This window comes from Balaenoptera acutorostrata, chromosome 10 (genome assembly GCF_949987535.1).
Source record: "Balaenoptera acutorostrata chromosome 10, mBalAcu1.1, whole genome shotgun sequence".
In the NCBI taxonomy this organism is placed as follows: Eukaryota; Metazoa; Chordata; class Mammalia; order Artiodactyla; family Balaenopteridae; genus Balaenoptera; species Balaenoptera acutorostrata.
The window spans coordinates 93230234-93244454 of NC_080073.1; the positions used below are offsets into that span (position 1 = coordinate 93230234).

The 14221-nt window shown below is 41.8% G+C and overlaps 1 protein-coding gene across 6 annotated transcripts in view; it reads right to left on the reverse strand.

Moving 5' to 3' along the window:
- The window catches only part of KDM1B (lysine demethylase 1B), a 55907-nt gene that overhangs the window by 6549 nt on the left and 35137 nt on the right, over nucleotides 1-14221 (reverse strand). For all 6 annotated transcript variants that reach the window (XM_057555562.1, XM_057555560.1, XM_057555563.1 and 3 more), the window contains 5 exons: nucleotides 13533-13664; nucleotides 13060-13134; nucleotides 3518-3634; nucleotides 2665-2790; nucleotides 1633-1755 (listed from right to left, as the gene is read on the reverse strand). In XM_057555562.1, coding sequence (XP_057411545.1) covers nucleotides 1633-1755; nucleotides 2665-2790; nucleotides 3518-3634; nucleotides 13060-13134; nucleotides 13533-13664 — 573 coding nt within the window. The remainder of the gene's footprint in view (nucleotides 1-1632; nucleotides 1756-2664; nucleotides 2791-3517; nucleotides 3635-13059; nucleotides 13135-13532; nucleotides 13665-14221) is intronic.

Sequence of the window (14221 nt, forward strand, 5' to 3'; positions counted from 1 at the left end):
CCAGCCCCCTTGCTGCTGTGCCCAGGCGCCCTCTCTGTGCATTTTCCTCTATCGCTGCCCCATCTCTCTGACCTTCTCCAGCACACACACATCTCCTCACTTTAACACTTTATCCTTCCGCCAGAGATGCTTTCTCCCACCTACCAGGGGCCTTCACCAACGGCTAAGGGTGCAGGCATTCCCCTTCCCATCGCCTGAAACGCGCTGGACCAGGGGAGGAAAGGGACGGGCAGGGTCTTAGGGCCTCTAACTGGAATTCTCAACAGGCTTCTCCACAAAGCAGCTACACAGGTTAGGTTTCACTCTACGTTTCAAATAATTTTCTAGGCTGACCTCTGCCAAGTGCCACCGTGAAATAGATTTCTACGGAACCTGTGTTAAGTTCCAAATAACTGCTTTGAAAACAAATTTTTGAACAAAAGCCCCAAGCTAATGAGAACTACTGTGAGATAGAATCACATCATGTAAAATAAGCGATACCCCGAGGGCCCCCCTCTCTTGAATGTATGTAACATTTGAGGCATTTTCATTTCTTTGTACTTCTGCTCCTTTATTTGAAAAAGTTACATGTCACGCCATTTATACATCTCCAGAGATTGTGAGATTTAGTAAATTGGCAAATAGAAAGTACCTTGAGCTTCTTGGAGAAAAGGGAGAGAAGAGACTCGCTGTGGGGTACAGAAAATTCTGGACAATGTCCCTTTGATTAGAAAACTGTTGTCAAAGCTTGCTTGGGTTTGGGTAAATACAGAATCTGTGGAAAATGCTGAGCCTTTTACCTCCTTAGGAAAGAATGGGGGTATGCATGATGTGAGACAAAAGGAAGGAAGACAACCATGTAAAAGGAGGAATGGGGTGCTATTATGGGCTGCACTGTGTCCCCCCAAAATTCAGATGATGAAACCCTAACCCCCAGTACCTCAGAACGTGACTGTATTTGAGATGGGGCCTTTGACGAGGTAATTAAGTCAAAATGGGATCATTAGGGTGGACCTTAATCCAGTGTGACAGGTGTCGTTCTCAGAAGAGAGGATTAGAACACAGACAAGAGACAGAGCCGCGCCCATGTGAGGACACAGGGGGAAGGCAGCCATCTGTGAGCCAAGGAGAGAGGCCTCAGGAGAAACCAACCCCTTGATCTGGCGACACCTTGGTCTTGGACTTCTAGCCTCCAGAATTGTGAGAAAATAAATTTCTGTTGCTTGAACTACCCAGTTTGTGGCATTTTGCTATGGCGGCCTGAGCAAACTAATCCAGGTACCTAAGTGGAAAGTTGGATACTGAAAGAAATAAGAAGAATGTGGTCCACTGCCTCAAGCCCCTTCATTTCTGGTATTGATGGATTAGCTTTGGGTTCAAACCACTCCGAAGAGTGAAGTTAGCAGCTAGCGTGTCTTTCTCTTTTTTTTTTTTTTTTTAACATCTTTATTGGAGTATAATTGCTTTACAATGTTGCGTTAGTTTCTGCTGTATAACAAAGTGAATCAGCATACGTATATCCCCATGTCCCCTCCCTCTTGCGTCTCCCTCCCACCCCGCCATCCCACCCCTCTAGGTGGTCACACAGCACCAAGCTGATCTCCCAGTGCTATGCGGCTAGTCTTTCTCTTTTCAAAGAGGAGACTTGCTGACCTGCTCCTTGAAGAGCTCGCGCAGGGTGGCCATGCACTGTTGCAGCACCTGCTTGTCCTCCAGGTTCCTGACGGCCGCCACCGCCTCCCCCGCGATCACCGACATCAACACGCTGTGCTGCTTCTGGACACGTGACGGGAAAAGCACTTTACACTTTGGACTTCGGGCACCAAAGTCTCTAGACGCACAGTTCCAAACAGAGAAGGACCTCATTCTCACATCAAATGTCATCATTTCCTACTGTCCTGTAGCCTCCTTTCCATCACCCAGGCCACACATACTCATTATTCATTTACGCATTTTATTGTTCCCTGCTGGAAAAACTCCGGAAGTCATGTAAGTATCAAATTCCGGGTTCTCTTGGCTTTTCCCTTCTAAGAACTTATTTTAGAAGAAGCAGAATGACATTGAGAAAGGAAGTCTGCCGATCAAATAATGGGAAAAAACCTTCTCAAACAGTAAGGACATTTTGCCCTTGGCTCCCACGTGGAACCTTTGAAGATAAAGTGTCTTGGAACAAAGAGGCAGGAGGAAAAACAACTGTGATTCTTTGGCAGGACATCACCACAACCGTCACTTGCAAGCCCCAGGTATGTCCTCTCCTCATCTTCCTTCCCCCACCAATCACATCTACCGACTCCCAGACCCGCCCTCACCTGCGCCAGTCATATCCCACCCCTCACCAGGGCTCCCTGGCGGACTCTTGGGGAGTACATTTCAAGTACCACTCGTTACTGTGCTGACACCAATTCTCCCTAAAAGGAATCCTTCCGTCAGCCTGAAATAACACATTTCCACAGCAACAAATTCATTTCCCAGGGAGCAATATTAGTACTTTAAGAAAATATGGCAGATATTGGGGCTCCTTCCCTACAGGAAAATGTCCCATCCAAGTGTCCCCCCAGAATATAAACAGACATCTGGAGTGTCCACAATGTCCACTAGTTCCTGGGCTTGACACACAAGTAGTTACCAAACCAAATTCTAAACTGTAATAAGGGAATTCAAACCACATTCCACCAATGATTTTACCTGGGGATCCATGTCATAGAACACGGCAAAAAGCCCTCGCTTGCTGGCACTAGGAGGAACGTGACCAAAAAAGTCAGCCCCTTGAACTTTACTGTCCCAAAATCTATAGGGAAATTGCAAGGCAATCTGGAAAGCGAGCAAGAGAAAGGTGGTTAACAGCTTCTTGAAATCAAAAGTACAGCAATCTCTAAGAAGCCACCTATAGCTCTTAAATACTTCAATTAAAAAAAAAAAAGATGTTCAAAAAACTCAAACATTTCTAAATACTCCCTTTCCATTCTCCTACCTCCTTTGTTCTCTTTGTGACCATCTGGCTTTTTATGCCATTCAGTCCTGTACTCCCACAGATAATGGTGGGAACCACTGACAACCTCTAGGCTAATCAGAAGATGCAGAGCGTCCCTGAGACCTGGTCTTGAACCTTACGTCCATGAGATAAATTCTTACTAATCATAGGTCTGCTGGTATCTACTGTAGCGCTGAGAGATTCTGCTAAAGGATCTTTTCAAGGCAAAGGAAGTATAAAGCACTCTCGTCACTGGGGCTAATTAGTGCAGGGTAGACATGGAAAGCAGAAAAAAAAAAAAAAAGAATTGCTTATTTATATACCCAGTTCAAATTCTGAATAACAAGAGTCATTCTCCTAAAATCAAAACTCACAGACCTTAGCCAGCTCTCCTCTTTTTGTTTTGTTAATATCCTTTTATATTCTTCATGAACAATTACTCAAAGGACATCTTCGAATTTGATTTGGATTCAAAAATTACCTGCTACTTCCCAATATCAGAAGTTAAGGAACCCCTGTCATCTGATACTCATCTCTTTAGTTCTGAGGCTTAAGTAATTCAGTTACCTTTTCAATGATACCTGCACCTAAGCTGTTGATAGCCTTCATCTTCTTGTCTGACAACGGTGGATTAAACTGAAGGGAACCTTTCTGCAGTAAGGCCAGGGGCACAGTGACTAACACCTGTGGGAAATAATGAACAGTTAACATACAAACAGCAACTGAATCTGATACTCAGTGGGTTCATTTCCAGGAAAAAATGCCTAAAGAACTGCCCCTCCTTTTTATTGCCAGTCATGAGATTATCAACATCCTATGTTGTTACACTGGTAAGAAGAATAACTGCCATGTACAGTTGTGCAGGCTGTTTACTGCACAAGAGTGGACTGGCTGAGCAGAAGCAACATTCATATGGAGGAATCTGCATTAAGGTTTTTTTTGTTTTTTTTTTTTAAAGATTTATTTATTGATTTATTGATTGATTGCTTGCTGTGTTGGGTCTTCGTTTCTGTGCTAGGGCTTTCTCTAGTTGCGGCAATCGGGGGCCACTCTTTATCGCGGTGCACAGGCCTCTCACTATCATGGCCTCTCTTGTTGCGGAGCACAGGCTCCAGACGCACAGGCTCAGTAGTTGTGGCTCACAGGCCCAGTTGCTCCGCGGCATGTGGGATCTTCCCAGACCAGGGCTCAAACCCGTGTCCCCTGTATTAGCAGGCAGATTCTCAACCACTGCGCCACCAGGGAAGCCTTGCATTAAGGTTTTGATGCATTAATAACCCTGGGTAAGAAGAGTCAGCAGATCTCAATCCTGAAAAGCAATGCTGTAAGAGGAAATCGTCCTAAATACAGAGTCAGGAGAACTAGATTTTGTGTATCATTCCTGACACTTTCTAATGCGTGGCCAAGGTAATACCTGCCCTACTAACCTTAAAGGATTGGGGAAATGCTTAAAACTAAAACTCTTACAATATACATCAGTATGCTTCATAAATGGTAAAGCACATCACAAACATTAGGGATTATTATAAGCATGTAAAGCCACATACCTACTTTTTAAAAGGAGGAAGCAATTTATGGCAGGTTTTCAACTAGTTTACAGAATCATTTAGAGCCTCCAAGAACAACTCACAAAACCAGACCATCAAAGAGAGCTGCTGTCTCTCCATACAATCAAGAAATTTCTGGTGAAGTAACTGCTGAACAATCATCGACAGGAAGACACTAGAACTCACCAAAAAAGATACCCCATAGCCAAAGACAGAGGAGAAGCCACAGTGAGATGGTAGGAGGGGTGCAATCACAATAAAATCAAATCCCATAACTGCTGGGTGGGTGACTCACAAACTGGAGAACACTTATACCACAGAAGTCCACCCACTGGAGTGAAGGTTCTGAGCCCCATGTCAGGCTTCCCAACCTGGGGGTCCAGCAATGGGAGGAGGAATTTCTAGAGAATCAGACTTTGAGGGGTAGCAGCATTTGACTGCAGGACTTCAACAGGACTGCGGGAAACAGAGACTCCACTCTTGGAGGGCACACACAAAGGAGTGTGTGCACCGGGACCCAGGGGAAGGAGCAGTGACCCCATAGGAGACTGCACCAGACCTACCTGCTAGTGTTGGAGGGTCTCCTGCAGAGGCGGAGGGTGCCTGTGGCTCATGGTGAGGACAAGGACACTGGCAGTGGAAGTTCTGGGAAGTACTCCTCTGGCCCTCCCAGAGTCTGCCATTAGCCCCACCAAAGAGCCGGGTAGGCTCCAGTGCTGGATTGCCTCAGGCCAAACAACCAACAGGGAGGGAACCCAGCCCCAACCACCAGCAGACAAGCAGATTAAAGTTTTACTGAGCTCTGCTCACCAGAGCAACACCCAGCTCTTCCCACCCCCAGTCCCTCCCATCAGGAAGCTTGCACAAGCCTCTTAGATAGCCTCATCCACCATAGGGCAGACAGCAGAAGCAAGAAGAACTATAATCCTGCAGCCTGTGGAACAAAAACCACATTCACAGACAGATAGACAAGATGAAAAGGCAGAGGGCTATGTACCAGATGAAGGAACAAGATAAAACCCCAGAAAAACAACTAAATGAAGTGGAGATAGGCAACCTTCCAGAAAAAGAATTCAGAATAATGACAGTGAAGATGATCCAGGACCTCGGAAAAAGAATGGAGGCAAAGATCGAGAAAATGCAAGAAATGTTTAACAAAGACCTAGAAGAATTAAAAAACAAACACCTAGAAGAATTAAAGAACAAACAAACAGAGATGAACAATACAATAACTGAAATGAAAAATACACTAGAAGGAATCAATAGCAGCATAACTGAGGCAGAAGAATGGATAAGTGACCTGGAAGACAGAATGGTGGAATAAACAGCCGTGGAACAGAATAAAGAAAAAAGAATGAAAAGAAATGAAGACAGCCTAAGAGGCCTCTGGGACAACATTAAATGCAACAACATTCACATTATAGGGGTCCCAGAAGGAGAAGAGAGAGAGAAAGGACCAGAGAAAATATTTGAAGAGATTATAGTCAAAAATTTCCCTAACATGGGAAAGGAAATAGCCACCCAAGTCCAGGAAGCACAGAGAGTCCCAGGCAGGATAAACCCAAGGAGAAACACGCCAAGACACATAGTAATCAAACTGACAAAAATTAAAGACACAGAAAAATTACTGAAAGCAACAAGGGAAAAACGACAAATAACATACAAGGGAACGCCCATAAGGTTAACAGCTGATTTCTCAGCAGAAACTCTACAAGCCAGAAGAGAGTGGCATGATACATTTAAAGTGATGAAAGGGAAGAACCTACAACCAAGATTACTCTACCTGGCAAGGATCTCATTCAGATTTGACAGAGAAATCAAAAGCTTTACAGACAAGCAAAAGCTAAGAGAATTCAGCATCACCAAACCAGCTCTACAACAAATGCTAAAGGAACTTCTCTAAGTGGGAAACACAAGAGAAGAAAAGGACCTACAAAAACAAACCTGAAACAATTAAGAAAATGGTAATAGGAACATACATATCGATAATTAGCTTAAATGTGAATGGATTAAATGCTCCAACCAAAAGACACAGGTTTGCTGAATGGATACAAAAACAAGACCCATCTGTATGCTGTCTACAAGAGACCCACTTCAGACCTAGGGACACATACAGACTGAAAGTGAGAGGATGCAAAAAGAATTCCACGCAAATGGAAATCAAAAGAAAGCTGGAGTAGCAATTCTCATATCAGACAAAATAGACTTTAAAATAAAGACTGTTACAAGAGACAAAGAAGGACACTACATAATGATCAAGGGATCAATCCAAGAGGAAGATATAACAACTGTAAATATTTATGCACCCACCATAGGAGCACCTCAATACATAAGGCAACTGCTAACAGCTATAAAAGAGGAAATCAACAATAACACAATAATAGTGGGGGACTTTAACACCTCACTTACACCAATGGACAGATCATCCAGACAGAAAATTAATAAGTAAACACAAGCTTTAAATGACACAACAGACCAGATAGATTTAATTGATATTTATAGGACATTCCACCCCAAAACAGCATATTACACTTTCTTCTCAAGTGCACACAGAACATTCTCCAGGATACATCATATCCTGGGTCACAAATCAAGCCTCGGTAAATTTAAGAAAATTGAAATCATATCAAGCAACTTTTCCAACCACAACGCTATGAGACTAGAAGTCAATTACAGGGAGAAAAATGTAAAAAACACAAACATATGGAGTTTAAACAATGCGTTACTAAATAACCAAGAGATCACTGAAGAAATCAAAGAGGAAATCAAAAAATACCTAGAGACAAATGACAACGAAAACACGATGATCCAAAACCTATGGGATGCAGCAAAAGCAGTTCTAAGAGGGAAGTTTATAGCAATACAATCTTACCTCAAGAAACAAGAAAAACATCTCAAATAAACAACCTAACCTTACACCTAAAGGAACTAGAGAAAGGAGAACAAACAAAACCCAAAGTTAGTAGAAGGAAAGAAATCATAAAGATCAGATCAAAAATAAATGAAATAGGGGGCTTCCCTGGCGGCGCAGTGGTTGAGAATCTGCCTGCTAATGCAGGGGACACAGGTTCGAGCCCTGGTCTGGGAAGATCCCACATGCCGCGGAGCAACTAGGCCCGTGAACCACAACTACTGAGCCTGCGCGCCTGGAGCCTGTGCTCCGCAACAAGAGAGGCCACGATAGTGAGAGGCCCGCACACTGCGATGAAGAGTGGCCCCCACTTGCCGCAACTGGAGAAAGCCCTAGCACAGAAACGAAGACCCAACATAGCAATCAATCAATCAATCAATCGTTAAAAATAAATAAATAAATAAATAAATGAAATAGAAACAAAGAAAACAATAGCAAAGATCAATAAAACTAAAAGCTGGTTCTTTGAGAAGATAAACAAAATTGATAAACCTTTAGTCAGACTCATCAAGAAAAAGAGGGAGAGGACTCAAATCAATAAAATTAGAAATGAAAAAGGAGACATTACAACGGACACCACAGAAATACAAAGCATCATAAGAGACTACTACGAGCAACTCTATGCCAATAAAATGGACAACCTGGAAGAAATGGACAAATTCTTAGGAAGGTATAACCTTCCAAGACTGAACCAGGAAGAAATAGAAAATATGAACAGATCAATCACAAGCACTGAAACTGAAACTGTGATTAAAAATATTCAAACAAACAAAAGTCCAGGACCAGATGGCTTCAAAGGTGAATTCTATCAAACATTCTGAGAAGAGCTAACACCCATCCTTCTCAAACTCTTTCCAAAAAATTGCAGAGGAAGGAACACTCCCAAACTCATTCTATGAGGCCACCATCACCCTGATACCAAAACCAGACAAAGATACTACCAAAAAAGAAAATTACAGACCAATTATCACTGATGAATATAGATTGAAAAATCCTCAACAAAATACTAGCAAACAGAATCCAACAACACATTAAAAGGATCATACACCATGATCAAGTGGGATTTATCCCAAGGATGCAAGGATTCTTCAGTATACGCAAATCAATCAATATGATACATGATATTAACAAACTGAAGAATAAAAACCATATGATCATCTCCATAGATGCAGAAAAAGCTTTTGACAAAATTCAACACCTATTTATGATAAAAACTCTCCAGAAAGTGGGCACAGAGGGAACCTACCTCAACATAATAAAGGCCATATATGACAAACCCACAGCAAACATCATTTTCAATGGTGAAAAACTGAAAGCATTTCCTCTAAGATCAGGAACAAGACAAGGATGTCCACTCTCACCACTACTATTCAACATAGTTTTGGAAGTCCTAGCCACGGCAATCAGAGAAGAACAAGAAGTAAAAGGAACACAAATTGGACAAGAAGAAGTAAAACTGTCACTGTTTGCAGATGACATAATACTATACATAGATAATCCTAAAGATGCTACCAGAAAACTACCAGAGCTAATCAATGAATTTGGTAAAGTTGCAGGATACAAAATTAATGCACAGAAATCTCTTGCATTCTTATACACTAACAATGAAAGATCAGAAAGAGAAATTAAGGATAGAATCCCATTCACCATTGCAACAAAAAGAATAAAATACCTAGGAATAAACCTACCTAAGGAGGTAAAAGACCTGTATGCAGAAAACTATAAGACACTGATGAAAGAAATCAAAGATGACACAAACAGATGGAGAGATATACCATGTTCTTGGATTGGAAGAATCAATATTGTGAAAATGACTATACTACCCAAAGCGGTCTACAGATTCAATGCAATCCCTATCAAATTACCAATGGCATTTATTACAGAGCTAGAACAAAAAATCTTAAAATTTGTAGGAGACACAAAAGACCCCGAATAGCCAAAGCAGTCTTGAGGGAAAAAAACACAGCTGGAGGAATCAGACTCCCTGACTTCAGACTATAGTACAAAGCTACAGTAATCAAGACAATATGGTACTGGCACAAAAACAGAAATATAGAATGGAATGGAACAGGATAGAAAGCCCAGAGATAAACCCACACACCTATGGTCAACTAATCTATGACAAAGGAGGCAAGGATATACAATGGAGAAAAGACAGTCTCTTCAATAAGTGGTGCTGGGAAAACTGGACACCTACATGTAAAAGAATGAAATTAGAACACTCCCTAACACCATACATAAAAATAAACTCAAAATGGACTAAAGACCTAAATGTAAGACCGGACACTATAAAACTCTCAGAGGAAAACATAGGAAGAACACTCTTTGACATAAATCACAGCAAGATCTTTTTTGATCCACCTCCTAGAGTAATGGAAATAAAAACAAAAATCAACAAATGGGACCTAATGAAACTTAAAAGCTTTTGCACAGCAAAGGAAACTATAAACAAGAAGAAAAGACAACCCTCAAAATGGGAGAAAGTATTTGCAAACGAATTAATGGACAAAGGATTAATCTCCAAAATATATAAACAGCTCATGCAGCTCAATATTAAAAAAACAGACAATCCAATCAGAAAATGGGCAGAAGACCTAAACAGACATTTCTCCAAAGAACACATACAGATGGCCAAGAAGCACATGAAAAGCTGCTCAACATCATTAATTATTAGAGACATGCAAATCAAAACTACAATGAGGTATCACCTCACACCAGTTAGTATGGGCGTCGTCAGAAAATCTACAAACAACAAATGCTGGAGAGGGTGTGGAGAAAAGGGAACCCTCTTGCACCGTTGGTGGGAATGTAAATTGATACAGCCACTATGGAGAACAGTATGGAGGTTCCTTAAAAAACTAAAAGTAGAATTACCATACGACCCAGCAATCCCACTACTGGGCATATACCCTGAGAAAACCATAATTCAAAAAGAGTCATGTACCACAATGTTCATTGCAGCACTATTTACAATAGCCAGGTCATGGAAGCAACCTAAATGCCCATCAACAGATGAATGGATAAAGCAGATGTGGCACATATATACAATGGAATATTACTCAGCTATAAAAAGGAACAAAATTGGATCATTTGTAGAGACGTGGATGGACCTAGAGACTGTCCTACAGAGTGAAGTAAGTCAGAAAGAGAAAAACAAATATATTAACGCATATATGTGGAATCTAGAAAAATGGTACAGATAACCGGTTTGCAGGGCAGAAATAGAGACACAGATGTAGAGAACAAATGTATGGCCACCAAGGGGGGAAAGTGGCAGGGGGTGGGGGTGGTGGTGGGATAAATTGGGAGATTGGGATTGACATGTATACACTGATGTGTATAAAACAGATAAGTAATATGAAAAAAAAAAAAAAGAAAAAGAAATTTCTGGCTCCAGAACCATGTTACCACTGTCACACTCAGGAGCCATTACTACAGCTACCAGCTCCAGAAACATGCCACTTATCGAACAAGCTGCACCAGCAAAAGGGATACCTCATGCCCTGGCTCTTGACTCCCAGGTAGTAAACGAGTGGATCCTGGGACTTCTAATGTTCTGGCTGTGGAAGAACCCAACACCTAGACCATTTTGCTTGGCAGCAAAGGCAGCAGAAGTGAAGCAAAAGCCATACCACACCCCCCAAATCTCATGCGAGTACCTCTGACAGGCTGGACCCAATTCATATTTAGACCCTCAGCTGCAAGGGAGCCTGGGAAATGTGTGTGTGTATGTGTGTACTTTCCATCACCTGTAGTACAGGATAACACAGTTGGATGAGAAAGGAGCTGAACACCGAGGACCATATCGACTGCTACCCTCATCAAAGATGTCTATTGAAACCCCAACTCCAGGATCACAGGAAGTTCAGAGCTCTTCCTGTGATTTTGTCACTATTTTCTGCCACATGAAAATTTTATAAAATATAAAACATGTTCTCTCTCCTCAATGTGGTTATAGATAATAGCTACCATGCAACAAAAGAAAAAGAAAAAAAGGAACAATTACCCTCTTGGGTATATAAGACTGTAAGTAAATAAGATCTAGATGTTTTCTTGATGACAAAAAAAAAAAAAGCTTTCAGAAACACACAAACCCTGGTAAGGAACTAACGTTAGGTCTCAGTGGAAGCAGCCTAGACTGAATTACAATTTGTTAAGTGTTTATCGGTGTATGCTGTTGGGTTGGAGATCTTTCACTTATAAGCTGGGGAAACTTTCAATTGAAACTTTGTGATCTGTGCTGACTACTAAAAATAAACATATTTGCTTTCCTCATTTCAGAGCAGGCTTTGAATCACAGCCTGAAACTATGTTCTAATTATTCTAAAGAGCCAGAATACAAAGAAAGAAAGCAAATATGCCTGGTCAGGGTCAGGCAGAGGGTGACCCAGCAGGGTAAGCACACCTAGCATGTTGTCCTGGATGCGAAGAGGCAAAGTCACAAAATACCAGAGGCTGAGCCATCAGCCGACTTCCAATTTTATAAGGTGATATTAAAAAAATTTTTTTACCACCAGGAAGAATATTAGATATTAACCTGATTCTCACCTGGGGACTCACAGATAAGAACACTGTTGCCCAGTGGTTCTTAACTCTGGTCGTATGTTGGAATCACTTGGGAAGCTTTAAAAACACGACCAGACCAATTCAGCAAGAATCTCTGCAGGGTGGGGCTTGGCAACCTTTCTTTTTAAGCACCTCCCAGGTGATTCTAAGGTGCAGCCAGGATTGAGAACTACTGCTACTCCAAAGTCTATATGACCAATACTCACTATCCAGTTAGTAAATGGCAGGAATAATATGAGGAACCATCCCCCCTGGACTCATACACTCTACCCCGTCTTTCCCATTTGACATGCAATCCTTCATTTCTGTATGAATAACAAGGACTGCGAAATATTTTTTTAGCTAGCTGAAAAGCGTAAAACACAGCTAGTTTAGGAACTAATGATGGTTCATCAACTACACTTTTTGGTAATCACTTCAGACATAACTAAATTTAAATAACTCTATGGGCTTTATTAATCCCCCTCCACCCCCAACACTTTATTTTCCAACACTACAGAAATCTCAGTGTGATTTCATATATTACATTACAGCACCTTTCACTGTCCACCTACTAAAGCTGTTTACAAAAAATTCAAATGATATAAAAGTACTTCTGCCACTTTCAAGATAAAAATGCAGAGTGTTCTTGACCTGATTTAAAAAAAGTTTCCATGGTACAAAAACAAAAAACACCACCAACTTGGAAACCACTGAATTACACAAAGTAAAACAGGTTTTTAAAATGCAGGACTTCTCAGAGCCTTTAATGTGCTCTTATTTAACCCTAAACTTAGACTGTAGTATATAATACTTTACAAACTAATTTGGTCAAAGTTTTCTTCTCTTGTCAACTCTCAGAACTAATGTACCACAGAACCCACTCTGAGAAACACTATTCAGAATTCCATCTGCCATGAATCTATATGGTGTTTGAATAATTAAATCTGATTTGCATATCCACACACAACAAGTAGAGATACAGAGCTCTCCAGAGATCGAACAAGGCTCTGGGCAGATTGCCAAAGGCAAACTGCTTGGTGAAAAAGACTGGTCTCCCTTACTCCCAGGCCCCTGGCAGCACCTAGTGGAATCACAGCACTTACCTTTTGTGCTGTACACTCTGTCCCATCTGTAGTGGTAACTTGCACTTCATCTCCAGAATAATCAATACTCTGTACCTGCTCAAGAAAAACAGTTATGAAAAACATAATGAAGGATGGAACCATATGATCCAGGATCCTTTCCAATTCTCTTATTATGGGAGTTTACATTTCCAAGGCTATAGGGAATCATTTCCTGGCATTCAGAGAACTAAACAGCAGTTATTGCTACCTCAGGGAACTCTCACTCAGCCCCTTGATTATTAATGAAAATGCATCTCAGCCACTATTGTTTCCAAACAGCAGCAGCTACCTAATCGACAAGGATAATGTGACTAATCATAGCATCAAAAGTATTTGCAGACATTGGCTGAACATCAAAGCAGGCACCTGTCTCCTGTGTAATCCACATGCCCCAAACTTCACATTCTCCAAACACCACCGAACCAGAGCCCCCCACCGCTGTGGATACTCACTGGAGATCTGAGCCGAATGTCCAGTCCCTCTGCCAGTTTTTCCAAGATGACGGAGTATCCGGGAGTGAGGAGGGTGTGGTCACCGGCAAACTGGGCAAAGAATTCATTGTGGTCCCAGGAGCGAGCAGACACCTGGGAAACATCAGGAGAGGTTGGGAAACAAGAGGTGGTGTAAACCCTGGAGCCTGCGCCTGAGGGACAAAAACAGGAGCCCCAGGGTGGGAAAGGCCACCTCAGGCCAGAGGGCAGAGGGCAAAACAGAAAGGTGGCGGGGGTTGGGGGGGGTGGGGGGTGCGGCGAATAGATAAACCCAGGTGGATACCGCTGCCAGGGAAAGGAGATCTCTCAATAAAGCACAGGAAAGCTTACTTTAGAACAAAAGGTAGACATGATTTGGGCATGGGTACCACTCTCTGATAAAAATGAAAGGTGTATTATACATCAACAACCCTGGATAAGGAGAATTCCATGAGAGGAGAATTGCATTCAATCGACTCCATATATAAATATGCCACCTAGATGTCTTCAACATGGAAATTCCATAGACGCTGAAATGCAGCATGATTTTGGAAAAGTGTGATTCCAATTGCAAAGAATCACCAAATGGAAACATGAATTGTTGTCCCTGCCCGCCCCACCAAACAGGATTATTAAGTGAGGGGTCATCCACAGAACCGCTATGCAGTGTA